This window comes from Protomyces lactucae-debilis, assembly GCF_002105105.1.
Source record: "Protomyces lactucae-debilis strain 12-1054 chromosome Unknown BCR37scaffold_13, whole genome shotgun sequence".
Taxonomy (NCBI): Eukaryota; Fungi; Ascomycota; class Taphrinomycetes; order Taphrinales; family Protomycetaceae; genus Protomyces; species Protomyces lactucae-debilis.
This window is the reverse complement of record NW_024468005.1, coordinates 383,483-408,930: the sequence shown is the minus strand read 5'-3', so window position 1 is coordinate 408,930 and position 25,448 is coordinate 383,483. Positions and strand designations below refer to the sequence as shown.

The 25,448-nt window shown below is 52.1% G+C and overlaps 18 protein-coding genes across 18 annotated transcripts; 9 read left to right on the top strand and 9 right to left on the bottom strand.

The window, feature by feature from the left end:
- The first annotated feature begins 370 nt into the window (after positions 1-370).
- BCR37DRAFT_399569 (uncharacterized protein) lies at positions 371-1,358 on the top strand. The gene is made up of 3 exons (XM_040871777.1): positions 371-800; positions 844-929; positions 1,081-1,358. The coding sequence occupies exons 1-3, from the start codon at positions 787-789 to the stop codon at positions 1,299-1,301; spliced, it is 321 nt and encodes a 106-aa protein (XP_040724411.1). The 5' UTR covers positions 371-786; the 3' UTR covers positions 1,302-1,358.
- Positions 1,304-2,184, bottom strand: BCR37DRAFT_381214 (hypoxia induced protein conserved region-domain-containing protein). Its single transcript, XM_040869645.1, has 2 exons — positions 1,534-2,184; positions 1,304-1,492 (listed from the first exon to the last, which is right to left on the bottom strand). The coding sequence occupies exons 1-2, from the start codon at positions 1,867-1,869 to the stop codon at positions 1,397-1,399; spliced, it is 432 nt and encodes a 143-aa protein (XP_040724410.1). The 5' UTR covers positions 1,870-2,184; the 3' UTR covers positions 1,304-1,396.
- On the top strand, positions 2,022-3,472 carry BCR37DRAFT_381213 (cupin-like domain-containing protein). Its single transcript, XM_040869644.1, has 2 exons — positions 2,022-2,265; positions 2,315-3,472. The coding sequence occupies exons 1-2, from the start codon at positions 2,115-2,117 to the stop codon at positions 3,175-3,177; spliced, it is 1,014 nt and encodes a 337-aa protein (XP_040724409.1). The 5' UTR covers positions 2,022-2,114; the 3' UTR covers positions 3,178-3,472.
- A 354-nt stretch (positions 3,473-3,826) lies between these two features.
- BCR37DRAFT_381211 (uncharacterized protein) lies at positions 3,827-4,501 on the bottom strand. The gene has a single exon (XM_040869643.1). The coding sequence runs from the start codon at positions 4,288-4,290 to the stop codon at positions 3,832-3,834; it is 459 nt and encodes a 152-aa protein (XP_040724408.1). The 5' UTR covers positions 4,291-4,501; the 3' UTR covers positions 3,827-3,831.
- Positions 4,502-4,601: 100 nt separating this feature from the next.
- On the bottom strand, positions 4,602-4,991 carry BCR37DRAFT_381210 (uncharacterized protein). Its single transcript, XM_040869642.1, has one exon. It carries the CDS (start codon positions 4,961-4,963, stop codon positions 4,697-4,699), a length of 267 nt encoding a protein of 88 aa, XP_040724407.1. The 5' UTR covers positions 4,964-4,991; the 3' UTR covers positions 4,602-4,696.
- BCR37DRAFT_71687 (uncharacterized protein) lies at positions 4,775-7,756 on the top strand. The gene is made up of 2 exons (XM_040872456.1): positions 4,775-5,569; positions 5,611-7,756. The coding sequence occupies exons 1-2, from the start codon at positions 5,010-5,012 to the stop codon at positions 7,448-7,450; spliced, it is 2,400 nt and encodes a 799-aa protein (XP_040724406.1). The 5' UTR covers positions 4,775-5,009; the 3' UTR covers positions 7,451-7,756.
- BCR37DRAFT_404941 (uncharacterized protein) lies at positions 7,578-8,943 on the top strand. Its single transcript, XM_040872071.1, has one exon. The coding sequence runs from the start codon at positions 8,062-8,064 to the stop codon at positions 8,917-8,919; it is 858 nt and encodes a 285-aa protein (XP_040724404.1). The 5' UTR covers positions 7,578-8,061; the 3' UTR covers positions 8,920-8,943.
- Positions 7,602-7,925, top strand: BCR37DRAFT_336811 (6-O-methylguanine DNA methyltransferase; the record flags this gene model as incomplete). Its single annotated transcript, XM_040867242.1, has 1 exon — positions 7,602-7,925. A coding segment is annotated over one exon (324 nt), but the record flags the coding sequence as incomplete, so codon positions are not given.
- Positions 8,944-8,968: 25 nt separating the features above from the next.
- Positions 8,969-9,895, bottom strand: BCR37DRAFT_349127 (exosome complex exonuclease RRP4; the record flags this gene model as incomplete). The annotated part of the gene is made up of 1 exon (XM_040867901.1): positions 8,969-9,895. One exon carries the CDS (start codon positions 9,893-9,895, stop codon positions 8,969-8,971), a length of 927 nt encoding a protein of 308 aa, XP_040724403.1.
- A 1,926-nt stretch (positions 9,896-11,821) lies between these two features.
- Positions 11,822-13,123, top strand: BCR37DRAFT_388218 (uncharacterized protein; the record flags this gene model as incomplete). Its single annotated transcript, XM_040870602.1, has 1 exon — positions 11,822-13,123. One exon carries the CDS (start codon positions 11,822-11,824, stop codon positions 13,121-13,123), a length of 1,302 nt encoding a protein of 433 aa, XP_040724402.1.
- A 1,129-nt stretch (positions 13,124-14,252) lies between these two features.
- On the bottom strand, positions 14,253-15,380 carry BCR37DRAFT_348781 (WD40-repeat-containing domain protein; the record flags this gene model as incomplete). The annotated part of the gene is made up of 1 exon (XM_040867871.1): positions 14,253-15,380. The coding sequence occupies one exon, from the start codon at positions 15,378-15,380 to the stop codon at positions 14,253-14,255; it is 1,128 nt and encodes a 375-aa protein (XP_040724401.1).
- A 458-nt stretch (positions 15,381-15,838) lies between these two features.
- BCR37DRAFT_381204 (uncharacterized protein) lies at positions 15,839-16,356 on the bottom strand. The gene is made up of 2 exons (XM_040869641.1): positions 16,115-16,356; positions 15,839-16,061 (listed from the first exon to the last, which is right to left on the bottom strand). Exons 1-2 carry the CDS (start codon positions 16,179-16,181, stop codon positions 15,868-15,870), a joined length of 261 nt encoding a protein of 86 aa, XP_040724400.1. The 5' UTR covers positions 16,182-16,356; the 3' UTR covers positions 15,839-15,867.
- A 66-nt stretch (positions 16,357-16,422) lies between these two features.
- On the top strand, positions 16,423-18,152 carry BCR37DRAFT_393865 (acyl-CoA N-acyltransferase; the record flags this gene model as incomplete). The annotated part of the gene is made up of 2 exons (XM_040871371.1): positions 16,423-16,434; positions 16,473-18,152. 2 exons carry the CDS (start codon positions 16,423-16,425, stop codon positions 18,150-18,152), a joined length of 1,692 nt encoding a protein of 563 aa, XP_040724399.1.
- Positions 18,153-18,543: 391 nt separating this feature from the next.
- On the bottom strand, positions 18,544-19,035 carry BCR37DRAFT_388215 (uncharacterized protein; the record flags this gene model as incomplete). The annotated part of the gene is made up of 1 exon (XM_040870601.1): positions 18,544-19,035. The coding sequence occupies one exon, from the start codon at positions 19,033-19,035 to the stop codon at positions 18,544-18,546; it is 492 nt and encodes a 163-aa protein (XP_040724398.1).
- Positions 19,036-20,307: 1,272 nt separating this feature from the next.
- Positions 20,308-20,736, top strand: BCR37DRAFT_349159 (U4/U6 X U5 tri-snRNP complex subunit Dim1; the record flags this gene model as incomplete). The annotated part of the gene is made up of 1 exon (XM_040867905.1): positions 20,308-20,736. One exon carries the CDS (start codon positions 20,308-20,310, stop codon positions 20,734-20,736), a length of 429 nt encoding a protein of 142 aa, XP_040724397.1.
- Positions 20,737-22,140: 1,404 nt separating this feature from the next.
- On the top strand, positions 22,141-23,686 carry BCR37DRAFT_381193 (histone deacetylase). Its single transcript, XM_040869640.1, has 2 exons — positions 22,141-22,567; positions 22,612-23,686. Exons 1-2 carry the CDS (start codon positions 22,228-22,230, stop codon positions 23,610-23,612), a joined length of 1,341 nt encoding a protein of 446 aa, XP_040724396.1. The 5' UTR covers positions 22,141-22,227; the 3' UTR covers positions 23,613-23,686.
- Positions 23,347-25,016, bottom strand: BCR37DRAFT_381192 (kinase-like domain-containing protein). The gene has a single exon (XM_040869639.1). It carries the CDS (start codon positions 24,982-24,984, stop codon positions 23,722-23,724), a length of 1,263 nt encoding a protein of 420 aa, XP_040724395.1. The 5' UTR covers positions 24,985-25,016; the 3' UTR covers positions 23,347-23,721.
- On the bottom strand, positions 24,929-25,367 carry BCR37DRAFT_381191 (uncharacterized protein). The gene is made up of 2 exons (XM_040869638.1): positions 25,342-25,367; positions 24,929-25,299 (listed from the first exon to the last, which is right to left on the bottom strand). Exons 1-2 carry the CDS (start codon positions 25,347-25,349, stop codon positions 24,999-25,001), a joined length of 309 nt encoding a protein of 102 aa, XP_040724394.1. The 5' UTR covers positions 25,350-25,367; the 3' UTR covers positions 24,929-24,998.
- Positions 25,368-25,448: the final 81 nt, after the last annotated feature.

The window sequence follows — 25,448 nt, the reverse complement described above, 5'->3', positions numbered from 1 at the left end:
GGCTTTTGCATTGGACCAGGTCCATCCCTTCGCCAGGCTTGATGTTGCTGACCGTGTGACGCGCCCATCAATGAAGCTTTCGCGATCCGCTATCGTTTCGCCGGAGTATGAGGGCGATGTGTCGAGCTGCCCGGAGCGAATGATGTCCAGGAGATGGAAGTAGCAGAGGGAGCAGGCGACGGAGATGATGACGAGGGTGTGAATGGGGAATTGGGCCACCTGACCAGCCACTGTGCGGAAGACCATCGCTGCGGAGGGAGGCCGTGCTCAGTCGCCTTGGCTGTGGGTCGTGAGGGTGATTCCTTGGGTTGGGTCGTGGATGGGGGGAGAGAAAGGTGGTCTGCTTCTTCTCAACTTTTTTTCGCGTTCGAGTCAAATGAGCAGCACACAGAATAAATGTGTGTAGGCACTGTAGGGTGTGTATCAGCAAGGGTGGACGATGCTACGGTCACTCGGGGCAAAGGCTTCGCAGCTGGACAGGGACTTCTCTTTATTTGGCCAGGTGACTCGTCGACCGAGGCTTGTTGTGTGTTAATTATGCGGGGTCCAATGCTGGATGCAGCAGTATATATGTGCTCAATCTGTCTATAGATGTATTCACGAGCCTGATATGTTGGGCCCTTCCTACTTGGCAATCCTGCGCAGCCTGTCTCCCCTGTGCATTGCCTGGAAGCAGTTTTGATGTCATCCGCTGCTTCCTGAGTGCAGTTGGAGAGCAGACAAGACAGCAGCAACACAGCGACTACAACACACACAGATCTTCGAGCTCATCGTGAATCAGCAGATATGGCTTCCAAGATGTAAGTTGGTTCAAACATACTGCAGCACAGGCTCACATGGCAGGATGAAATGGGGACGAAAGGACCCCGAACTCTACGTGCTCGGCTTCATCTACGCCGGCATCTTCGGTGTCGCAGGCTACCACCTCGGTAAGACACATGCAATTGTGTGCAAGAAGTGAGAGCACAGCTGTTCTGTCCATCCCATGGTTCATCGAATATGGGCGGACAACATGTGTGACTATTATGACCACTCTATGCCGCATTTCAATCAACACTGCACATGCTAACACAGATACAGGCAAGAAGGGAGGCAATGCAAAGCCTGAGGCCAATGTCCAGATCCCAGAAAAGGGTATGCCTTGGCACGATGACGACGAGGGCGGCGACTACAAGTACAAGTACCACCCCGGCGGTGATCCATCACGAGCTCCCAAAGAGGCTCCCGGTGCACTTCACTCACACACCATCATGGTAGCTTTGCCCGATGAGCTGTACGAGAAGTTCAACAAGGCTGATTAGAGATCATCAAGTGTCGAATGTGTTTCACATATAATCTTGTGGTTCTATCCACTGATATTTGCTTCTCACGAAATATGTGCGTGTATGCAAGGCTGTCATGACTGCGAGGCATCTCTCGCTTGTCTTGCGGCTCTCCTCGCTTCCATGCGTCTGACATCCTCTTGTCGTTCCTTCTCATATTGATCGAGATCCTGCTTGTTAGACGACAACTTGCCAAGTCGAGTGGCCATACCGCTAGCCATCGATCTCTCGCTTCTATTGCCTTTGTACGCTCCTTCTCATCCTTGATGCGCTTCGCGTCCTTCCTCGTATCGCCGTAGTAGACGCTACCCGACACCATAGCCAGCACAGTGAAGCCTTGTGCATAGATTCGCCAGCGGAAGAATTGATTCGCGCTTTTTTGATTTCCACGACGTATAGAGACGGAAGCTGCAAAGAGGGCAGCGCAAGTGCCTACAATGCCAATCGGAACCAGCGGCTCCTCCTTGAACTTGCGCGTCAAGCGCTCATATTGGCTCTCTGCTTCATGCTGATCGTCTGTGACGCTCGACGGCGGCAAGGAGCTCATTGCTTGCGAGTCCGATCGCCGACTGCAGACGCCTTTCTACACCCAGTCCGTTAGCCTTCAGCTTGAGCCTTTTTGGTGTCTTGAGGTGTCGCCCGAGTTACGTAATGCGAAGAAGGGACGCGATCAGATGGGCAGACATGTAAAGACGTCGACAATCAGCTGCAGCCCTGCTACAGACCTGCCATTTGTTCAGACGCTGGTATGGAAGCTGATTTAGTTTCTTGATTCTACTCATCTCCAGCTCAATGGATACGGCGTTGCTTGAAGCGTGCATTCTACAGCTCATCAAGACGAACCAAGACTCTACATCTGCTCACGTCGCTGAACATCATGGAGTGCCTTCTGCAGAGGAGCTGGTGAAAATGAAAGCGTCCAGATTCCCTACACGTATCACTGGTATATTGATCTACAACGTCCATGGCAGCCATATGCTGATAATACATAGGAGCGATCGATCACTTTGGTGCGATGGAGCGATGGTCAGCCAGCTACTTCAGACATACGATGGGCTCAGCCACTGTGACTTGTGCGGTGACACCCACAGGCGAGGCTGACAGTGTTCAAGGTGACTACTTTGTGCAACCCTTCCAGGCACGCTGCACCATGAACAGCATGCTTGACTGGATTGCAGAACCGAAAGGCAATGTGCGCTATCTCCAATTACAAAATGGCTCGTTGCAGCTAGAGTTCCAAGCACTGCAGGCCGATGTCGAACCAAATGGCCCATACTGGGCTGCAAGTGTCTTTGGTGAGGGACCGCTTGCCAATATATGGATCGGCAATCACTCGTCAAGAACGAGTCTGCACAGCGATTCCTTCGAGAATCTGTTTTGCCAGATTCGAGGCAGTAAGCGTTTCACGCTTTATCCGCCACATGAGTATCATCTGCTCAACGAGGCCGAGTACACCATGGCATCGTATATGCCAACAGAAGGAGAAGATGGATTACAAGGGACGCTCAACATCGTGCCTGATACACCAGTGGGCAAGATCCCATGGTTGCAGCCGCCTGAACCACCGCACCCGAAAGCGAGGCCTATTCATGTGATACTAGGTCCTGGCGAAACACTCTACCTACCTCCGCTATGGTTCCATGAGGTACAGCAAATAGATGACCCCGATGATGGTCTTTGCTGCTCTGTGAACTACTGGTACGACATGGATTACCTGGATGGCAGCTGGGCTCAGTGGAAGTTCCTGCGAAAGATTAGCTTGCTGGCTAGAGGCATGAACGCTTTGTGTGCACAAGAGCTCGCCGAGGAGGAAGATGATGACGATGGCACTGCTTCAAGTCAAGCAGTCCATTGAAGACTGTAGCGAAGCCACGACGTGAACACGAGTACGATTTCTCAACGCAACGGCAATTTGGCAAAGCTGTTGACGCAGAGACATCAAACGTGCATGTCAGGCAATTTCGTGCAAGGTGGAGTGCTTCCATTGTCGATACAGGATGTGGTCAGACTTAGAATACCCGGCATCTTCCCTTGTGGACGGAAATGATACTCATGAGCTGATTCGTGTGCGCCAGTATCAATAGAGAACAGGTCAGAGGCAGATCGGTCGAACTAGAACCAGAAGCAAATACAATGTGCGATACAATCCTCTCCATCTCTCCTCTTTTCTTTTCTTTTCTCTTCTTGCTAGATGCCTGAAACTTGAGCCAGAGAGGGTTAAGGGTCTCTAGCATAGCAGGTCGTCTCTCCGGGAAGCGGGAGTGAGCAAGTTTAATCCTCTCGGGATCGGTATGCGTCGTCCCTGGGAGCATCGCGCTCAGCCTCACGAGGAGCAGCGTCACGGTCTCGGCCATAGTCACGGTCACCGCGGCCACCTGCGTCACGTCCAGAGTCACGGCCGCCATCACGGTCACCGCCTCGGGGTCGGTAGTTGTCCCTGTCACGGCCGCCGCCGTAGTCGCCACGGCCGCCATCTCGGTCACCGCCACGAGGACGGTAGTTGTCACGGTCACCGCCACCACGCGAGTAAGGTGAGTCTCGTTCGTCTCGGTCGCCGCCTGTATCGTTGTGTTAGAAATCGACGCACATGAAGGAAGTAGAGAGAGAGAGAAGACTTACCGTATCCGCCACGACCTCCACGGAAGCCACCACGACCACCGCCTCCGCGTCCACCACGGAAACCACCGCGGTCACCGCCACGGTCAAAGGCAGGTCGGTCTGCTGGGTCGCTTGCCTTGTCGACGCGGATGTTGCGTCCGTCGAGGTCTTGGTTATGCATGGCTGCTACGGCAGCATCGGCTTGAGGTCCCTCGGCGTAGGTGACGAAGCCGAAACCACGGGATCGTCCACTCTCGCGGTCCTTGATGACGACACAGTCGGTGATTTCACCGAACTCTTCGAACGCCCTGCGGAGGGATTCATCGTCTGTGGCCCATGCGAGTCCGCCGATGTAGAGTTTTTGAGACATGATATAGGGTGAGGTTTTTGTTGAAGAAGGGTAAGGGGGAGTGGTGGGTTGGGGTGAGGGCAGGAAGGAAGGAAGGCGGATTTGTGCTGCAGAATCCTTTTCTCTCAGAATCTCTCTCTCTCAGAAATCAGAATCCTTCTCTCCCCGTTGACGGAATCCCACAGTGGATGTGGTCAGATGGGAGGACGGCCGGGGGATTGCTTGATGAGCAGGGATGTCTGTTGGGAGAGGATAGACTGCAGCATCTATGGCAGCATCTATGGCAGCATGGTGGCCTGTCTCATCTGTTCAGTAGATGCACCACAGTTGCACATCCATAGCCAGAGTACCAGAGTACTGCTGCGACGAGCATGATGTGGCCTCTCTTCTAGTGATGTATGTCAGCCTGCTATCAGGCCCTCCTCCCTCATCCCCCTCTGCCTCTACCCTGCCTATAATACTGTCTATATCTATTCTGCATCTGTCCCCTTCCTGGCTTCGATCTGTCACTGTCTGATCTGACGACGACCCATCGAAGCGACAGGACACCACACCACCACAAATCATCTGTCCCAGGTGCACTCAACTCACCTGGCAGCCCCATCCCGGTGTCTCCCTTCACCGGGCGCACACACCAACTGCACGCATCCAGCAAGAGGCTTACCAAAGATACCCTGGAAGCAATCGTGTCCATACATCGGAGGGAACAGCACAATCACTCCCTGGTGACGTAGTGAAGCATGCCCAGGACCAATGGCAGGGGCAGACATCCACAGAGTCCTCTCTCGCAATCTCCCGTCGTCTTTCCAGATACTTCGCCAGAAGCGACGGAAATATCGCGCTACAATACTTCTACAGTGTCAGACTCACTTACCTCGCAACCCATTTCCATCACAACAGCGATACAAAGGGAGAAGCGGCAGTCAGACGCGTCTGTCCTACCTAAAATCAATACAAGTAATCTCTCGCCCTCACCGCCAGGCACCGCAGAAGACGGCACGCGCAATGGACAACGCAAAAGTGCCTTGCAAGAACTAGATAGTCCAGGGAGTGCCCGCGGTGCGACACTCGACGTGACCAATGCTGTGCGCAGCTTCAAGCTCTTCCACAATGCGCCAGAGGAGCTTATTGAGCTCATCCTCAATCGTATGCGGTCCAGGATGGTGGAGCCGGGTGATGAGATCTGTAAAGAGGGCGAAGAAGCCAAGGCAATGTACTGGATTATCCGCGGCACAGTTGCTGTTGTCTCTCGCGACGGAGAGTCCAAGTTTGCTGAACTTCATGCAGGACAATTCTTTGGGTATGCACAGTCAACAAGGCTATACCATTGCTAACATGCAGTGAAATCGGTGTACTTTTCTCTTGTGCGCGTACAGCAAGCATTTTGGCTCAAACAAAGTGTCTCTTGATGGCTCTCACTTTGGAAGACCTACAACAAGTGCTCCCGCGCTTCCCGAACATTGAACGAGCCATTCGTGAAGAAGCTCAAGAGCGACTCGAATTGACACGCAAACTCAAGTATTCTGCGAAACGTGGCGAGGCAACAAGCTTGCGTGAGCGAATCCTCGCTGTGCCCATGTTTGCCGACCTGCCACCAGACATTCTGCACTTTCTCGGTCTCAAAATCAAGCCAGCCAATTTTGCGCCCTTCACACCCATCCTCGTGCAAGACATGCCGGGTAGGGAAATCTACTTTATTGTTTCAGGGTCGGTGGAAGTTATCGATGCCGCCCGTGCCAAAGTACTTGCTCGGCTGGGGCCCGGCCAATTCTTTGGCGAATTGGCATGGCTGTCGCTCTCGGACGTGCGCACAGCATCTGTCAGATCTGTCACTGCAGTCGAAGCCCTTGTGCTCGAGGATGGGATTCTCCAGGAAGTCTCTAAAGTCTACCCTTCTATGCGCAAACTGATTGAAGCGGTGGCCCAAGATCGACTTGCCATGGATAACCTCATCATGAGCAAAACTCAAGTTCCAGAACAGGCTAGCATAGGATCTGGCACCTTGGCAACTGTTGCAGATCAAGATCCCTTTGGCGTTCCAAGTCTCAAGCGCAAGCTCTCGATTATTGAGGCGCCCATCTCACCCAGACAAACGCCTCGCGATGTCCTTCCCCTCAAGCGACAGAGGAAGCGCAGCAGAGAGGATGAGGATGTGCTGATCCCACAGCCACACATCGCTGGACGTTTACCTGAACGTGTCGTGATGCATGTCATCAAGCAAATGACCATTGCGCGTGCTGCAAAATTGAGGCTTCTTCATTCGACATGGAACGCTCTACTCCTTCGGATGCCCATGCCTGAGCTTTTCCTTGGGGATGTCTCGCGCACGATTGATGATGCCAAGCTCAGACAAGTTGCTGCCTTCATTGGGTCACGAGCTGAGCACGTCAATATATCCCATTGTTCACTCATCACTGACAGCTCATTCAAGCGTATTGTGGCGGCTTGTGGTCCACAGACTAGAAGCTTTGCCTTGGCATCGTGCTGGAATGTCTCGCCACTCTCACTTTTTGAGCTGACTGCACGCGCTCCAAATCTCCGATCTCTCGACCTCTCCAATTGCCGCAAGATGAATGACCAGGCTCTGTTCAAAATCATCAACACAGCGTATCAATTGGAGGAGCTCGATTTAGGCTACTGTAAGCACATTAGTGATCGCAGTATGCATTGTATTGCTGTACATGCCTCACCACGCCTCAGAGTTTTGAAGCTGTCACGCTGCACAAGCATCACAGACGCAGGCTTTGGCTACTGGAGCTATGCCCCGACAGGCTTTCCCAAGATGACGACGCTCATCCTACGGGACTGCACATTTCTGAGTGACAATGCCATCGTTGCACTTGTCAATAGTTGCGGCGCATTGCAGCACCTCGATCTCAGCTTTTGCTGTGCATTGAGCGACACGAGCGTTGAAGTCTTGTCTCTCGGTCTGCCAAACCTCAAAAGCCTTCTTCTGGCATTTTGTGGGTCTGCCGTCTCGGACTCTAGCCTGGGCAGTATCAGCCATCACTTGCAATCGCTTCGCCACTTGAGTGTCCGAGGCTGCGTGCGTGTCACAGAGCAAGGTGTACGCAGTGTGCTTGATAATATCACGACCCTCGAGATCCTCGATGTCTCTCAGTGCCGCAATTTGCCACGCACGCCGAGCAAGTCTGGTGTAGAAATCACCCATGGTGGGTGAAGGGCTGTACTTTAGACATTGTACTTGTACACTGTAAAACATTGTTCTTCTCAACCCATCTGCACGCAGACACTGCTCTACATCCGTGCCCCTACCTCTATAGCTCAGTTACAGTGCCACCGAGGTTATGTCCGAACGTGCACCAGACAACTTTCGCGAGCTCGTCTATAACAAAGTGAAGGAAATACCACGCGGTCGTTGCACATCGTACGGCACAGTCGCTGCACTTGTAGGCTACCCACGGCATTCACGCCTTGTTGGGTCGTGCCTCAAAACTTGTACAGATGAGACAGTACCCTGGCAGCGTGTCGTCTCTAGTATCGGCATCATCAGTCCTCGCGAAGCTGGGCCCTTAGCCACCCAGCGTCAAGCTGAGTTGTTGCGTTCTGAGGGCGTGCATGTCGATGCGATTGATCAAGGTGAAGGCTTTGGCGGAGATGGCGGCAAGGTGGATATGGTCTCATATGGGTGGTACGGTGAGGACTAGAGACCACGAAACCCGATTGTGACTGTTGTGTTTCGCATCGCCCGATGGGCGACGTAGAGCGACGACGACCAAATAGCAGACTTACAGCAGACTTACTTATTGTCGCTGCGAGTCTGTACGGGATATGTCTAGTAATGTGACGAGCGAGGTGATCGATATCTTGCTAAGTCGTGCTGTTGCAGAGACCCTGCTCTCGCTAGATCAGTATGAAGCGATAGACAAAGATGCGCTCTTTCACCTCAACCAGCTCACTGAGCAATTTCTTCAAATGCTACTGCACCGCATCCTGGCCTGTACGCGCGTCAAGCGGCGAACGCGCGCTAGTTATGAGGATGTTGAGCTGGCACTCTTGCGCGAGCACATCAGTACTGGCGCTTTGGAAACAGAGCTCACGCGCGTTGCCGGTAGTCAATGCAAGCGAGCGGCTAGCCCCGTCCTTGAGGTGTGTGCAGACAAGATACCGAAGCGCTTTGAGAGTGCTATGGACCGTAAACTACAAGCTCAGCTTCTTGGGCCAGAGCTCAATGGCAAGCGGCGTGGTATACCACCGTATATGATGGAGAAGGGCATGTTATTACCAGCCTTGCCTCCACTTTACACACACCAAAAGACAGCTGTCTTCCCGGATAGAGTGGATTCGGAGCTGGAAATGCGTCAGCGTGTCCTGCAAGAGACTCAGCTTGTTGAAGCGTCTCTTTGGAGATTAGCAGACATGGAAGAGCAAGCCATTCACAAGCAGCTTGTTGGCAATGGCGAACTTGACACCGTCATGCAAGATGCGGACATATCAGGGAACGACTCGAGCGGTGACGATGATCAAGATCGCCCGACCAATGTCATGAGCAGAACAGCAATACGCCAGATGGCCCGACGCAAACGGCTAGAGGCCTTTAGTCAGGTGTGGAAGGATATGTCGTTTGGGGAGCTCGTCCGGCATCGTCCTACGAATGTCGACACAATCAAACACGCTGGCAAAGTCTGATGAAATGCGCGCTGATGCTAAATGAATGCTATGTTGAAGATGGCCGCTATCATTGTGAAAATGCCGCTTCTGCTGCGAGTCGTTTGCGCATGTCTGGTGACATGATTTCCCAGACGTCGCCGATGACTTGACTAGCTTCATAGACGCGCTTCATGGTGGCCGCGTCCATTCGAATGCCTTCCATATCAAGCGCTTGTAATATATTCCTGACTCTGGTGATGTCTTCGCGTGCGCGTGCAGGGATGTCTGCATTGATGTTTGAGTAAATGCGCTCACTTGCCTCTTGCGTGGTATTATTGTGAGCGTTGTAGCCGCTCTGGGCTGCCGTGTTGGCACTCCCTGTCAGAGAAGTATCGGAGTGCAGAGATACATGGCAAAAGCCGTTTGATCCAAGCACAAGATCAACATGCTGTCCCAGCTGGACCGCACTCGTCTTGGAACGCTGCACATGTTGCGGTGCGATGCGTACGAATTGACCGTTGCGTAGCTTTCCGTACTTGAGCGAGCGAGTATGTAGACTGACACTGCCGTCACCAAAGTAGTTTTGTACCTCTGCCAGCAGAAGATCGCCCTCCTCGAAGAAACTGCGCATGGCCAACTCATCGGTCCCTGTTTTCCTACGCTGAATACCGCCTGGCAGATTGATGCTTGCCAGTTGAAGGATCGCATCTTGCCGCGCTCCGATATCGACCTTCCAGCGTTTGAGACCGACTTCCTTGATAACGCCAACCACTAGATCTCCAATCTCTGGTAGGAATCGTGATTTGAATGGAGTGATGCTCAGCAGTTTATTGACTCTGCTGACGGTGCCAATGAGAGATGACTTGATTTGCGTTGATTGATCGAGTATGTAGGTTCCGTGGCCGCGCATGAACTGCGGGTCGTCTGTGATAAGGTCGCCGGGGATGGTGGTAGAACGGGCTGCTGCAAATGCATCATCGCCATTCGCCTTGTCATCGGCCGCATCGAGGTCCATCATATCTCCATCGGCGTTAGGCTCTTGCACAAATCTCGGCGGCTCATAGCGCTGTGCTGGATGTATAGAGAAACTCATGGGCGCGGAATCACACAGGACTGTCGGATTCGCAGCGCAAGCTCTAGTTCTATGGTTTTTTGGTGTTGCTGCAACGCCAACCCTGGAACTACTCATATGATTCAGCGGTCAATTCTTGGTTGCAGGATGCCGAACAGCGTGGAGATTCGAGAGCTTGAGAGAAAGACTAAACCCATTAGAACTATTACAACGCTAGCACGAATGAGGTGATACAAGTCAAGCAGGCCACCACGACACGGGCACGGCGACAAATGGCTACCTTAGTCTCTTCGGCAGCAGCTGTGTATCTTGGTCAAGCAGTACGCAGGACATTGTTGCGCTGTCGACGACAAGGACCGAGTAGGCTGGACTCAACAATGCCTCAAAAGAGCTTCAGTGGCCGATGTGTATCAGTGCTCACGTGTTGCCACCAATTGAAGGCTAAGACGCAGCACTTGTCGTCGGGCTTCAAGAGCCATGGCGAAGGATATTAGGCCCATTCGCGCACGAAGCACATCTTGCACGCTTACACACTATGTCCGCGGGTGCCTTCGCCTTGGCTTTGTGGAGCTTGACTGCGTCGCTGCAGACTAAATACTCGCCGACCTGCCTACGAAAGCACTTGGTCAAAGCAGATTCGAGAACTTCTAGAAGCTGCTCGGCATTGGCAAAATAAGAGGAGGCATACAGAAGCAGGCGAAGTGTTGTGCGCAGGCGAGTCTTGAGCGTGATACTCAAATGCTTGCCCCTGCATCGTGCTGATGAGTTGGCGTCGCCAAGCTTGCCAGGCAACCACATGACAAGAGTGACATATTTGCCATTTGCTGCGTGTGAGCCTGTCTTGGTTCTTTGGTGGCTCGAAAACTCTCAGGTTTTCATCTGCCAAAGCGTAGATCTGGCCAAGCTGGGCCTCTCAATAATGGAGGTGGTTGTCGGGAGGCACTGCCATGCTCGCTAGGAATAGTCAGCCCTATCCTGTCAAGCAGGACTTGCGGTGCATGCGTATTCTTACTGTGTTTGGCCTCTTACATTGCCTTGACCTTGCCAACGCAGCAATACACCGGAATTGGCGGCTGGGACATCGATGCTTACGACTATCAGCTGACTTTACAAAGAAGTAGAACGGCGACAAGCTGGTTGTGTATTCATGCCATGAATTCCATAATCACCAGTGGGCCCGTCACCACAGTCCATAGCTTGTCATCAGGCACAAGGTTACTGCAGCTTGACCAATGAAGCTAATGAGATCCCGACCACTTCAAGCGAACTTCTAATGTATAGGTAATAATTGTCGTAGACTACTCGTAGTGTTGTGGCTCGCGGCAATATGTGGAGGCCATTGTCAACGAATTCTGCGTCTTGCGGGCAAGATTGAGGGGCCCGATCTCGATGCGATGAAAACTTAATCTCATCGGATGATCAGACTCTCATCCCATCTTGAATTCTGATCAAGCCTTCCGCTGGAGAAAAAGTGTAGATACCAGTCCTGCAAGATTCTTTCAGCTCAAGTTCTCGGATCTAGGCCAGACGTTTGCAGGTTTGTGAAGATTTGGCACTAGCACCGTAGCACCATGGTCGTCTGCCCAATGCCCATACTTTTCGCGTCGTTACTCCACATAGACAAATACGGCAAACGCTTATTCTTTTTGACGAATCGCAAGTGTGCTTGCTTGTAAGTTGCTACTGCTTGGAGGTTGCGATTCGCGAATAGCTATGCTTCAATAATGCTTGTATTGCACAACTTGCACCCAGTATGGCAGTACCCCGCTGTGCCGATATTCTGCTCAACGGCAATGCTATCCATACTGGAAATGCATAAAAGGGCTGCTGATTCCATGGCTTCGACGCTTGACATATTGCCAATTCAGTATGCTTTGCAGCTTATTCACCTCTCTTCTCGGACTGACTACGGTCTTCGCCAACCAAGTGCTGGTGTACAGGGATCCTGAGAACGGTAACATCGCTCAAGGTACTGTCGGCTATGGCTACAAGCAGATTTCTGCTACCTACACGGCCGATAGTACAAGGACTGCTATTACATTCTTGACACGGCACGACCCAGCATTTTTCTACTATGATGATTTTGTCTTCACTGTACAGAATAGCTCTGTGAATCTGCTGCAAAACCCTGGGTTTGAGAGCGGTCTTGCTCCCTGGGTTCTCGTAGGCCAACAGGGTCTGAGCGCGGCTGCCCGAGTCCAGTCTGACCGTCCACATACAGGCAGCTTTGAACTCAAAGATGGCGCTGTTGGTGGCATCGACGGTGTCTCGCAGATCGTTAACACTATTGTTGGAACAACCTATGCTTTCTCCTTCTTCGTCGCTGCCGATGCTGGCACATTCGCACTCAGTCAAGTCATCATCTCTTCTCTTGCACCGCCAACAATCATGCGCTCTCCGCTGTCTGATCCCAGCAACCCAGCCAATCTGACAGTCACTGGAAGTGCTCCTGGAGGCCAAGTCATCACAATTTACATTAATGATGTTCAAGTTGCGACGACCACGACTGGGGTAGCCAACAGCTATACTGCGTCACTCGACCTGTCCAGTTACAATGGCGTGTTGTCGATCACGGCCACGACAACAGCAGGTGGTATCACTTCTGATCGGTCATCCCCTTTGCTGGTACAATATCCGCCCCCTCCTCTTCGATCCATCACCGGTGTCCTTACCGGCCGCACGCTCACAGACATCTTCATTGCTGGAACGACTGATATCGGCACTGACCGCCCGCTGACATACATCTTCACGGAGAATGGTAACCAAGTCTTTACTGGTACAACTTTGGTCACTGCAGCAGGGCGATATGCATTCTCGCGCTCTTCAACCAACGCTGGATCGGTTACGATTAGTGGCACAGATGTCGCGGGCAACGCTGTGCAAACAACAGTGTCGTACAACGCTGTCAACGCTAAGTGCAACCGCGACAATTGTTTGCGCGGTCTCTTTGGCTCCAATGCTGCCAACAACCAAGCCAACTACAATGCCTGCTTCACTGCTTTACCAACCATTACCATCAGCGCTGGCTCTACCATTACTGGTGCAGCAGCTTTGCCAACCAATGCGGGTGTTTGCGACGGCCAGGGTGCAGACAAGCGTCAATCGCGCTACATCAGTGCATGCGCATGTATGGGTGTTGTTCCAACCACTACAACCATTGCTCTTGCTTGATCTTCAGTTCTATATTTTTCTTATTTTACTTCTTTGCTTTCGTTTGGAGCCAGCCGCCAACTACCTGAGCTCACTCATCCATACACGTTCCCGCAGGAAGCTTGGCATTTCTCGCTGAAAGCCCGGTGTGAGACCCTAGACCTCTGAAGATCTGACGAGCCTGTCAAAGCCGGCCAGTTTGTATCTCGAAATGGTTCACCAAGAAGCGTGGCAGAAGCAATTGTTGAAGCGACAAAATTGCCACATCTCTGTTCTAGATTACCGAGAGCATTTGGGGGCTCGAATCTCAGGCACAAGCAAGTAAGAGAGGTAGATGTAGACTGAGGACTTTTGAGGTCTATGTCATAGTCGTATCATATGCCCAATATGTGGGTTGTTGTACATGGCCGCCCCGAAATAAGGAGACTGGCCTCACTTTTGTAAGTCCGCTGCAGAAGGCGTTGAGCTTCGTCGAAACAGCAGAGTTCTGGTGAAGAAACTCAATGCTGGCATGCAAGAGCGTTGATAGATTGAAGAAGAAGGAGGCCTGGCGGAATCAAATGCCAAGACGTGTCATATCAGAAAAGTCTTTCCCATTCAGCCATCAAGCAAACAGGGTTGCACCGCCGGTCTCGACTGCTTCCATCTCTTCAGCACTCATAGCAATGTATCTGTACCGACTCTCGAGCTGCGAACGAGCTGGAACAATTCCGCGCGATGCTTCAGCGTGTTTGCCCGTAGACAGAGGTCCATGCTGGATCGCCTTGGCCCTGTACGCTTGAAACGAGGTTGGAAGCTCGCCTGTAGGCGAGGCTGGGTGTACACGAGGCTCTGTCTGCTCTGCTTTCTCGTCTGTAGGTGTGCGTTAGTCTTCTGGAGGCTTATCAGTTGCTATCAGTCGGGATTTTTCATGATTGATGTCATGCCGCGACGAGCTTTGTATTGGTACTTACGGGTCCGTTTGCCTAGGAACTTGATGAGAGGTGTACGGGCGTGAGCAGCACGGAGGATACGGGTGACCTGGGTCATATCTGTATGGTGTGGTATCAGAGGCAAGTGTTCCGTTGAGCTTGTGCTTGAAATGAATTTGCGGAGGAAGAAAGCCGAGCGAGGCCCGACAGGTATATACTATATAGACGGTGTGAGCATTCTAGACGGCTACGGCCCATACACGACTCACACAGTCATCGCCAGCAGTATAGAGAAGCTCACTCTTGCCATCTGCGGAAAGGCCGCCCCAAGTGACATGGTTGATTTCACTCACGCCATGACCATTCTCCAGTGTCAGGACAACGTCCCAAGTGTTCATACCCTGCTCAGGGAATGAACCATCCGTTCTTTGCTTGTAGATGATAACACTGCCATCTGCACCTGATGTAGCAATGCGGCCGGTATTTTTGCTCCAGGAAACAGTGTAGATGTCTCCCTCGTGCTTGGCTGGCAACTGTGTCTCTTCCTCCCAAACCTGATCCATAGATGGCCTGATGATGGAAGGCAGTGCAGCAGGGTCTTTTCCCTTTGCAGCAGGATCACTCGTTCTCCGCCATATCCGCGCAGTGCCATCACCACTCACACTCACGAGCCGTTGACCCAGTCCATTACCGCCCTCAAAGTCGAGCTGCCAGACAGTGCCATCGTGGCCTTTGAGAATAGCACAACAGATCCAATCATCGCCGTCGTCGCGCCAGAGCCGGATATCATCGTCGTAGCTGCCACTTGCAAGCAATTCTTCCTGTGGGTGCCAAACAACGCACTTGACATCACCACTGTGTTCTTGCATTACACTCACACACTCTGGGTCTTCATAGTTTTCCGCCTCCCAGATCCAGATACTCTTGTCTCTTGAGCAGGTTGCGAGTAATGTGCCACTCGCTGACCAAGCGACGCACTTGACTTCATTCTCATGACCTTCAAGCAGGCCGGCACATTCCCACTCGCCTTCACCCGTCTCTTCATCCCCGACGCAATCCCAGATCCCGGCTGTTGAGTCAAAGGACGCTGTTGCAAGCACAGGCTTTGTCTCGCCGTGCTTCCAGTCGCAACACCGAATACTGCGTTTATGATTACCCTCGACAATACCCATGAGATGATAGTCGTTTGTAGCATAGATACGGACTGTTTTGTCTGCGGAGGCCGTTGCAAGTAGGGGCCGTTGTGGATGCGGTGCGATGTGCCAAACACGGTCTGTATGTCCTGTGAGGGTTGCTTTTAGTTCGATACCCGCGGGTAATGTGGCAGGCGCTGATGCTGCTTGTTGCACGGGTGTATCAACTTGCATTGGATCATCTCTGCTGGCTTGAGATGCAGTAGGCGCTGGTATTTCTTTAGCAGAGGCAGATTTGATGGCTGCCTCTTCTGCAGCAGCTTTCTCTTCGCGGCAGTGACAGCGGTCTGAGGCTGGGACACCGGCGAGTGCAATTTCGATGTGCTTGCCGCAGCCTGCCCATGTTGGCTTGCTGCATGTCTCGCAGGTTGTTCTATAGCACATGTGGTTGTCGGTGTACGCTCGCTGGATGTATGCAAGGAGGAAGACAAGCGGAAGGGTAGTCATCGATCATCATGTAGATGGGTCACTTGGTCAGTTGCAAGGAAGCAGCAGTCATGGCACAGTGCTAGAAGCAGCAGTAATCAGTTCTGCCATGAGCGGGCGACATCCATCGCGTGAACATAGTCAAGACATAGACTCGACACACTCAACAGCACATACATCCAAGGACTCACATCCAAGCAGATCCATAAGCAGCAAACTCAATGTCATCACTCTCCTAGTACATACGCTTCTCAATCTTCCACTGCGAATTGACAGCAAACGCCGGGTCTGCCTTTGGACTCGCCGACTGACCTCTGAGTGTCCCTGTGAGGCGCCGATCGCGCTCCATCATCTGCCGCTCCCAGACGTCGAGGTTGTATCTGTGTGCCTTGCCCTCGTTGGAGAGGGTCTTTGTTGCGCCGAGTAGACCTGGTGGATGTGAGTTTGCTGTGTTTGTGCTATAGGATAAGACATAGACATACCACCTGCTGCTGTGTACATGCCGATGATGATGCCGAAAGGGAGGAGTGCCTCGAATGGGACTGGCATGATGTCCTCTGTTGCTCTCTCTTCTAGCTGTGCTCTCTATACTCTCTTGTAGCAGTAGACAGCAGCAGACTACTAGCAGCAGTAGCGTAGAGCAGAGCAGACACGTGCAGGCAACAACAAGCAAATAGACAAAGTAGTAGCAGTAGAGGAAGTAGCAGCTATAGCAGCAGTAGTGGAGGACAGCAGAGGTGTAGCTGGCAAGGACACAGAGCATGACACCACACCCATGCAGATAGCAACCATGAAGCGAAAGGTACATCTGCCCATCACCCTCCCGACGCTAACAGACAGCGCGACTCAGACTCAGAGTCCCTCTACACAGAAGGCGGCGACGAAGAAGAAGTGACGCCCCAGAGGATCCTCCCTAGCAGACAGTCTGCGCGTTCCCTTGCAACGCAAACCTCCAACCAAGCATCACAAGGCGACCCCATGGACTCGGCCGAAAAGCGAACGCGTCCAAAGCGCGTCACCAGCAGCGCGACCATCCTCTCCAGGACGCAGGACTCTCTTGTACTGCGGCTCAAACTACCGCGCGTCAGGCTACGGGCATTGTTCCTGAAAGCCGCCTCACAGCAACTGCATCGACACACACCGATAATGCACCAACAACAACAACAGCACCAACTAGGCAGCAGTCCAGCCTCGAGCAGCAGACCATCCCCGAAACCGTCACAGCAGCCTGTTCAAAGAACGAGTGCCTTCAAGTTTCGCGTCAAGCAGCCGCAGCCAGTCCCCATCTCACCTCGCCAGCAACGGCAAGAAGCCTTCCCAAAACAAGATCAGCGCGGCATGCTCAGGCAGTTTGGCAATATCCTGACACCTGACCAAGCAGACACAACACGAACGCTGCCTGATGAAAGCGACATTGTCCATTTCGACGCGGCAAAGCAAAAAGCAGAAGAGCTTCATCCAACACCCACCGTCTTGCCCAATCCAGATGAACCAGCATCCAAGGTACGCAGTATTTGGTTTGGCGTGTATGAGATTGACACCTGGTACAGCGCACCCTACCCGGAAGAGTATGCGCGCGAAAAAGTGCTGCACATTTGCGAGTATTGCCTCAAATACATGAACTCCTCCTTTGTCGCTCAACGACATGCACTCAAGTGTCCACATCGCCATCCACCTGGCAATGAAATCTACAGAGACGATCAGCTCAGCTTATGGGAGGTGGACGGTCGCAAGAATCCAGTCTACTGCCAAAACCTCTGTCTGCTCGCCAAAATGTTTCTACAAAGCAAAACACTATACTACGACGTCGAGCCATTCATTTTTTATGTCATGACAGAGTTTGACGAGAATGGTTGTCACTTGGTAGGCTACTTTTCAAAGGAAAAGCGCAGCGCCACCAACAACCTCTCCTGCATCCTCACACTCCCCATTCATCAACGCAAGGGATACGGCAACTTTCTCATTGACTTCAGCTATCTCTTATCGTCCGTCGAGGGTCGTATTGGCACACCAGAAAAACCACTGTCTGATCTTGGACTCGTCAGCTATCGCAATTACTGGAAACTGCGCATGAGTTATGTCCTGCGCGACCTGGAAAGGCCAATGAGTATTGAGCAACTCAGCAGACGCGCCACTATGACCATTGAAGATACGATCTGCGCCCTCGAGAATCTGCAAGCACTGCTACATGAACCCTCGCTCGATCTGTACGCCATTCGCATTGATATTGAAAAACTCAATGGCTTGATTGATGCATGGGAGGGCAAAGCGTATAAGCGTGTCGACAAGACAAAGCTCAGATGGTCGCCCTTCCTGGTAGGTCACAGTCTTGCTGAGATCCTTGCAGACCAAAATGAATTGCAAGCGCAAGAACGCGAACTGCAAGAAAGGGATGCAGACGAGGCGGCGAGGTTTGCTGCAGTGGGTTCAGAAGGGATCGCAGGATCAAGTGTGCCGGCGGATAAGTGGCAGACGGCCTTCCCCTTGGCTGTGAAGCGGAAGCGGCTCTCCTATCACTGATGGATGGGTTATCAATTGTGTTGTATATCATCTTGGCGGTATATGCAGCGAACACCAAAAATATCGGAAGCAAAAGTGGCCACTGTGAGATTGTCTGTTGAGACTGCCGCAAGGCTTGATCGTGGATTGCTCCTATGAAAATTTGTGGACAAGGCTACCATTTATGCTTCTTCAAGGCAGGTAACTTTGGACAAGTGCAAAAGTCCTGGAGCAAGACCAATTGTGTCTAGCTATAGAGGGAGCACGAGTGTATGCATGAGGCTTAATCGAACTACAGTAGTTCAAGGGCCATCTGACATTTCCGTACGGATCAAGTCATTCGAAGTCAGTCTGGAAGGATGAATTCTGATTTCTTTTCAATAAAGCTCAACGAGAGTCATTACGAGGGTGCTTATTGCGGGAACTCTTTGATTTCGTGCGTGAAACCGGTAAACTCTGACCCATCCAATCCAGATTTTCCATCTGCTCCATGGTACAGATTATTCAGATTGTTCTTCAGTCTGCCACCGAGCTTGTCCAAGTCGCAATATCCCGTCAGCTTCGCCCCCAAGCTGGGCCGTTCACGCTCCGTCACTACATAAGTCAAAAGCTCCTTACAGAAGCATTTGTCGGGAGCATCGCCTTCTGACCAACTTTCAACGCTCCATTCAGCTGCATTGTGTAAGCACCCCGTGTGGAGAGCATCATGTAATACAGACACATCCGGGAATGAGACAATAGGGCCAGTGAGAAGACACGCATTTCGACAGACGGGCCACTGTCCCAATGGAACGTTGGTGCGATTGAAGTGAAATTGCACGCCCAATATCGATTGACTGCCAGGCCCAGGGGTAGCTGAAGCCATATGCGAAAGGCTCAAGAGCATGAGTGTCCATGGGGACATGGTTTGTTGCATGGCCACTACTGGGAAAGTGTAGAGTAGTTTGAGGATGCTGCGACGGATTTGTGGACCAACACCCCTATTTATGCTTTTCGATGGCAGCTCTCTGAGCGCCGAATGTGAATCGTCCCGGAGGAGCATGATTTGCTATCGCGTGTAGACTCGTGGCCAAATATGTACATGTGGTTGCATCCGGGCAAAGTCGTACTTTCGCAAAACCCCTGTTCTGGGCAGACCTTGGCGAAATGACTTCGCATCCAGACATGTGGTCAATTTGGTGAATTTTGTTTCAGGGGAGCTGATTTGAAATTTGCTTTTGAAGAAGGATTTGTGGCGTGTCAGCTGTGTCGTTCAGACTCAAGACTATTCTAGACTCTAGAGGACCGAGTCGAGGCCAGCACATCGCATGCAGGCTGCAGATAGATGCCAAGTCAGCACTCAGGAGATATTGTATAGACCTAACATTTGCAACAATGGCCAAACACTGAAGGACACTCCAGCTAATGCGAGACTCTTGCGAAAAGCAGCTGTTTAGTGTCTAGGGATCAAGCTTGGAACACCGAAGCGTGGACCCAGCCATGTGATGCGGCAAGCCAGAAGACACTGTCTGTCAGTGTCGGACAGCAACCTCGCTGAGAAAGGGGCAGAGCTGTGTGGCAGTCCGTTGACATCGCTGCGCACAGCTCTCGTAGATTCAGGCAGAGTCACGAAAATCTTCCATCCGTGACAGGCTGGTATCGACGCTACGAGTTGGGCATTGAGATGCATAACAGAGTCGTATGATCTGCGAGCTGATGGCCACAATACTGAGTCCTAGGCACAACAGTTGCTCCACGGTGCCTTGCAGTGCAACAAAGTGAAGACAGTCATGACAGTCAACTCGAAACACGATGAAGACTCATGTATCGAGTGGCACTTCCAGAAAGTCCTGGCTACGCCTCCCGGTTTGAAGGAGTCCCATCGTGCTTGACACTGTTTCTAAAGACTGGACAAGAGTACCGTCGTATTCTTTCAAATCCAATGCCTGCATCCTGTTCAGCTGCAGGAGATTGTGCAAACGTTTGTATCAACCGCAGTATCACTTCAGCAGACACTGAAGCTCAAACTTGATCATGTCGTGACCAGCTACCATCATTGACACCCGGTCGGATGTTGCAGGACCCACGCTGATATGCTTCAGCTCATGTACTAGTTTGTGTGTAGTCGTCAAATGAAGTTTCATCAACCTCTTTCGTTTGCGCACTTCATTACTGTAGCCACTTCCCAGTCTCGCTCATGTCATATCTGCTGCCACATTTGCGCACAGCCTGGCATGTTGACCAGGCCATCTTGTCGGAAGAAGAGCGCCTTGTTGTCCTGCGTTTTGGAAGGGACGCGGATGAGCTATGCATGCGGCAAGATGAGATCCTCTTCAAAATCGCCGACAAGGTGCGCAACTTTGCCGTCATCTACTTGGTCGACCTGGATGAAGTCAAGGACTTCAACAAGATGTATGAACTCTACGACCGCTGCACCATCATGTTCTTCTTTCGCAACAAACACATGATGATTGACCTTGGCACTGGCAACAACAACAAGGTCAATTTTCTGGTGGAGGACAAGCAGGAACTCATCGACATCCTCGAGACAGTATACAAGGGTGCGCGTAAAGGCAGGGGCTTGGTGATTAGCCCGCGAGACTACAGCACGCGACTGGCGTATTGACCCAGCGCCAATTGGCATGGCAAGTCCACGCACCCACCTCTACTCGCTGTCGCAGATGCCACCGGCCTTGATGACATACACGCACTCTCCCTCAGCCACTTCTGGTGAGTCTTGTATTTTGGCGACACGCTCTTCACCTCTGCCCTTGCGCAACAGGATGCGCGTAGCACTCGCATGCGCCATGACATGCCCGCCAATGGGTTTACGATCAGCACTTGCAAACATGGCAGCAGCTCCTGGATCTGACTGTACTCTCACAAGGTTAGTACTGCTTATAAGACCTCAATCTTACTGGTTTGTGACAAAGACAGCGACATTGAACTCTTCACTCAGCTTGGTTAAGCGACTTAGCATGATGCCGAGTTTCTGCTGCCTATCAGCTAGTTCCCCACGACCAGAGTAGTCCACGCGAAAGAGTGCCATGATGGAGTCGACAATGAGTAGGCGGAAGTTGCCATCGCTTGCAAACAGACCACACACCTTGTCGATGGCATCTTGCTGTTGCTCAGATGTGTATGCTCGGTTGCAGACAATGTTTTCAAGTGCTGCGTCTGCGTCAACGCCAAATCTCTCGGCAATGGCGCGGCAGCGCTGGAGTCAGTGCTGCGCATGCAGTGAAGCTACGACTCTTACCTCTGGACGAAAGGTGCCTTCGGTGTCGATGAATGCTGCTTTTCCCTCTGCGCCACCCATGGCCTTTGGCAACTGCGCGGCAACGCACATGGTGTGGCAGAGCTAGTGGTCAGCTTGCTTTGAGCTTGAGATCGAAACCTACCTGACTCTTGCCTGTACGAAACTCGCCAAAGACTTCAGTCAGAGAGCTGGTCATGACACCACCCCCAAGCATGGCGTCGAATGCTTTGCTACCGGTTGAGATGCTGCACACGCGTTTCCTGGTCTGTGCGATCTCGCTTGCACTTTGGAAGCTTGCTGCTGGCTATTGAGAGACCTGTCAGTCGTGTGTGTCAGCCTGCTTGATGATACGTACAATGAGTTTAGCGCATGCCTCCTTCACCTTCTCCACCTTGACTTCACTGAATCCCTTGATCTTGGCGAGCGAACGTCTGGTGGTCATGACTGCTCCTTGTACTGTGTGTACGCCAGCTAGCTTGAGCTTGGTGATGTCTGCCATGCCGATGCCGTGGTTCTGCAAGCATATCTGCGTCAGGGGGGGACGGTGTGAGGGTGTCCCGAGGGAAGCGTACCTGGAGCTCTTCGATGTCAAGGAAGGAGTCTTCATAGTCTTCTGATGTGTCTGCCATCTTTATCAAGGGGAGGAAAGCAAGGGAAGTGTCTGTCTTGAGCTGTCCAGTGCCAGTCGGTGGGAAAGTGTCTTGGGGAATGGAGAATGGCGCCCATCTGAAGCAGCACGTGAACTGAGGGCAGGCAGTTGAAGAGTCGACGCCAGCCAGAGAGGAGAGAGAGAGAGCTACACCCAGAGAACAGTGACAAGCAAGGCCTGTGCAGCAAATATCTTCACTTGCACATCCCATGGCAGACGAGCTAGCCACATACAGCAGCTCGGGACAGCGGCAAGGCTCTCTCCTACCCATCGCAGCCAACGGAGGCGCAAAGCCAAAGGTCGCCTACTTCTATGACTCCGACGTCGGCAACTACGCCTACGGTGCCGGCCATCCTATGAAACCCCATCGTATCCGTATGGCTCATGCGCTCATCATGAACTATGGTCTCTACAAGAAGATGGAAATCTACCGCGCGAAACCAGCAACGAAGCAGGAAATGTGCCAGTTCCACACCGATGAGTATGTTGAGTTCCTCAGCAGAGTCACGCCAGAGAACATGGAGAACTTTGCCAAGGAGCAAGGAAAATGTATGCTCCGCTTTTTGTATGAGGGCCCAGCAGCTAATTCACAGTCAACGTCGGCGACGACTGTCCCGTGTTCGACGGACTCTTTGAGTTTTGCGGCATCAGCGGCGGCGGTTCGATGGAAGGTGCTGCACGGCTAAATCGTGGCAAGTGCGACATAGCCCTCAACTGGGCCGGTGGTCTGCATCACGCCAAAAAGTTTGAGGCATCCGGCTTTTGCTACATCAATGATATCGTGCTTGGCATCATCGAACTACTGCGCTACTATGCCCGCGTCTTGTATATTGATATCGACGTACACCACGGCGATGGTGTGGAGGAGGCATTCTACACAACAGACAGAGTCATGACTTGCTCCTTCCACAAGTACGGCGAGTACTTCCCAGGCACCGGCGAATTGCGCGATATCGGCGCAGGCAAGGGCAAGATGTACTCCGTCAATGTACCGTTGCGCGATGGTATCACGGATGAGACGTATGCCAGCGTCTTTGAACCCACCATTCAAGCAATCATGGACCATTATCGACCTGGTGCTGTTGTGCTGCAGTGCGGTGCTGATTCCCTTTCCGGCGACAGACTCGGCTGCTTTAACCTCTCCATGAAGGGTCACGCTGCGTGTGTGGCTTTTGTCAAGAAATTCAACTTGCCAACCTTGATCCTTGGTGGTGGTGGCTACACGATGCGCAATGTATCACGGACGTGGACATATGAAACGGGTTTGCTGGTCGGTCAAGAGCCAGAGGGCAATATTCCCTACAACGACTACTACGAGTACTTTGGCCCAGACTACAAGCTTGACGTGCGGCCAAACAATATGGAGAATATGAACTCGCGCGAATACCTCGATAAGATACTGACGCAGGTCAAGGAGAATCTGAGACATACGGCGTTTGCACCAAGTGTACAGATGCAAGATGTGCCGCGTGATGTCGACTACGACTCGGATGCGGATGAAGATGACAAGGACCCTAATGCGAGAAAGGCCAATGGCAAGGCGCAGCGGGACGACGAATTCGATGAGAGCGACGATGAAGGTGCTAAAGCATAGGAACTCAGTGGATCGCTATCCGTGTACCATAATATAACCATTTCTGTGTGGAGCAACTGTGCAAAAATGAGTGACACTAATTGTATGAACGCGCGGACGACCTTCTGAATTAGTGCGCCGGCGCCTTTCTACGGCCAAGCAAGGTCGCATTGTCCATGTTGAGCTCGAAGCCCTTCTTCCTGGATTGCGGTTGCCTTGCTGCTGGAATTTCTGCGACACGCCGCTTCTTTTCACCAGCCAAGGACGTGTTTTGGAGTTTATCCGTCACGCCCTCGACATTGGAGATGCCACGACGACCATGAAGGCCATTGCTGTCTGACGCCTGCTGATCTGTCTCGTTCGCCATATACTCGTCCTCTTCGTCTTCGTCCATGGCATTGAGGTTGGCAAGCCGGTAATTGGCGTGTTTTGCATTATTCCTGCGTGCACCTTCCTCCTCTTGCCGGTGAACAGCATACGTGACATCAAACACTTCACGCAGGGCAACCAGACCGGGAGACCTAAAGTCGCGGCGTGTGCCACCGGGTGTCTCTGGGATGTTGTATCGGCCGCCGGGTGTTTGCAACGGTAATTGATCCATATGTTGCGTTGTGGGTGTTTGTGCATCCAAGCCCGTGGGTGGCGCATCCGTTGCCGGTGCAGTGGGTTCTTGTGTCTCCTTGATCCACGGGTGCTGAAGAAACTCGTCAATCGTGTAGCGCTGATCCGGGTCGACGGTCAACAAGTGCGAGATGAGATCTTGAGCACTCTTGGAAATATCGTCCCACCATGGAGACAAGAATGTGTACTGTCCACGAGCCACCTTTTCTGTGAGCACTTGGATGGACTCGTCATAGAAGGGCGGGAAGCCACAGAGCAGCGTATACAGCACGCAGCCAAGCGCCCACATGTCAACAGATTTGGAATACCGCTCGTCCTTGACAATTTCTGGAGCAGTGTAGCCAACAGTACCACACGGTGTCATGGTTTGTGCGTCCCAGACAACCTTTGAAAGTCCAAAGTCGGCAATCTTGATGACACCAATGCCACCGGCACCTACTCCGGGCAAGAACTCACCCTCGTCTTCCTTTTCTTCGTCTTCACCTGAACGAACAACAGGGTTCTTGGATGGCACAAAATCAATCGGCTCAAAAAGCAAGTTTTCTGGCTTGATGTCTCGATGTACCACACCCTTGACCTCATGCAGGTAGTGAATTGACTCGGCCACCTGAGTGATAACGTGACGTGCCAAATCTTCCGAGAAGTAGGTCAGTCTGACAATCTGGTGGAACAGCTCGCCACCTGAGCACAGCTCAAGCACAAGGTAATAGTAGTCTCTCGATTCCAAAAATTCCAAAAGCTTGACGACATTCGGATGGTCGAGGTTCCGCATGATCTGTACCTCTTTCAAAATGTTGGCTCGCTAGTAGTCTGGTTAGTGTCCATCAATGGAAAAGGAACTCGAGGGGTTCGGCAAGCGTACCTCGATTCCTTTTGGTGCCTTTTTCTTGATGTTTGGATGCAGGTGAGAGTTGCCCTATGCGAGGTTGGCTCTTGGTTCCCAATTGGGTTTTGGGACATCAAAAAAGAGTTCCTAGAGTTTTGTCTTACCTGTGAGGAACTGAGCTCGTATTTGCGAACAACCTTGACGGCGACTGTTTGACCAGTCTCCTTATCTTGTGCCTTGTATACGTTGGAGAAGGCGCCACTGCAGGGTCAGTATGCGACAGATAAGAAAGTGTAGACATACTCTCCCATCTTAACAATCAAGTTGTACTTCTCGAGACCTGGATAGTTAGGTAGCTTACCCTTCGCTTCACGCTCTTCGGCAACGATGCGAGCAGCAGCTTCATTGTA

What these genes read in the sequence shown, in the direction of transcription:
- BCR37DRAFT_399569 (XM_040871777.1), top strand. An exon ending in TGTCGCAGGCTACCACCTCG is followed by an intron (nt 930 to 1,080) that starts GTAAGACACATG and finishes ACACAGATACAG; the next exon opens with GCAAGAAGGGAGGCAATGCA.
- BCR37DRAFT_381214 (XM_040869645.1), bottom strand. Translation starts at nt 1,869, where the DNA reads ATGAGCTCCTTGCCGCCGTCGAGCGTCACAGACGATCAGCATGAAGCA. An exon ending in CGAGAGATCGATGGCTAGCG is followed by an intron (nt 1,493 to 1,533) that starts GTATGGCCACTC and finishes TCTAACAAGCAG; the next exon opens with GATCTCGATCAATATGAGAA.
- BCR37DRAFT_381213 (XM_040869644.1), top strand. Translation starts at nt 2,115, where the DNA reads ATGGATACGGCGTTGCTTGAAGCGTGCATTCTACAGCTCATCAAGACG. An exon ending in ATTCCCTACACGTATCACTG is followed by an intron (nt 2,266 to 2,314) that starts GTATATTGATCT and finishes GATAATACATAG; the next exon opens with GAGCGATCGATCACTTTGGT.
- BCR37DRAFT_381211 (XM_040869643.1), bottom strand. Translation starts at nt 4,290, where the DNA reads ATGTCTCAAAAACTCTACATCGGCGGACTCGCATGGGCCACAGACGAT.
- BCR37DRAFT_381210 (XM_040869642.1), bottom strand. Translation starts at nt 4,963, where the DNA reads ATGGACACGATTGCTTCCAGGGTATCTTTGGTAAGCCTCTTGCTGGAT.
- BCR37DRAFT_71687 (XM_040872456.1), top strand. Translation starts at nt 5,010, where the DNA reads ATGCCCAGGACCAATGGCAGGGGCAGACATCCACAGAGTCCTCTCTCG. An exon ending in CATGCAGGACAATTCTTTGG is followed by an intron (nt 5,570 to 5,610) that starts GTATGCACAGTC and finishes GCTAACATGCAG; the next exon opens with TGAAATCGGTGTACTTTTCT.
- BCR37DRAFT_404941 (XM_040872071.1), top strand. Translation starts at nt 8,062, where the DNA reads ATGTCTAGTAATGTGACGAGCGAGGTGATCGATATCTTGCTAAGTCGT.
- BCR37DRAFT_381204 (XM_040869641.1), bottom strand. Translation starts at nt 16,181, where the DNA reads ATGCCAGTCCCATTCGAGGCACTCCTCCCTTTCGGCATCATCATCGGC. An exon ending in CATGTACACAGCAGCAGGTG is followed by an intron (nt 16,062 to 16,114) that starts GTATGTCTATGT and finishes CACATCCACCAG; the next exon opens with GTCTACTCGGCGCAACAAAG.
- BCR37DRAFT_381193 (XM_040869640.1), top strand. Translation starts at nt 22,228, where the DNA reads ATGGCAGACGAGCTAGCCACATACAGCAGCTCGGGACAGCGGCAAGGC. An exon ending in TGCCAAGGAGCAAGGAAAAT is followed by an intron (nt 22,568 to 22,611) that starts GTATGCTCCGCT and finishes GCTAATTCACAG; the next exon opens with TCAACGTCGGCGACGACTGT.
- BCR37DRAFT_381192 (XM_040869639.1), bottom strand. Translation starts at nt 24,984, where the DNA reads ATGCGGAACCTCGACCATCCGAATGTCGTCAAGCTTTTGGAATTTTTG.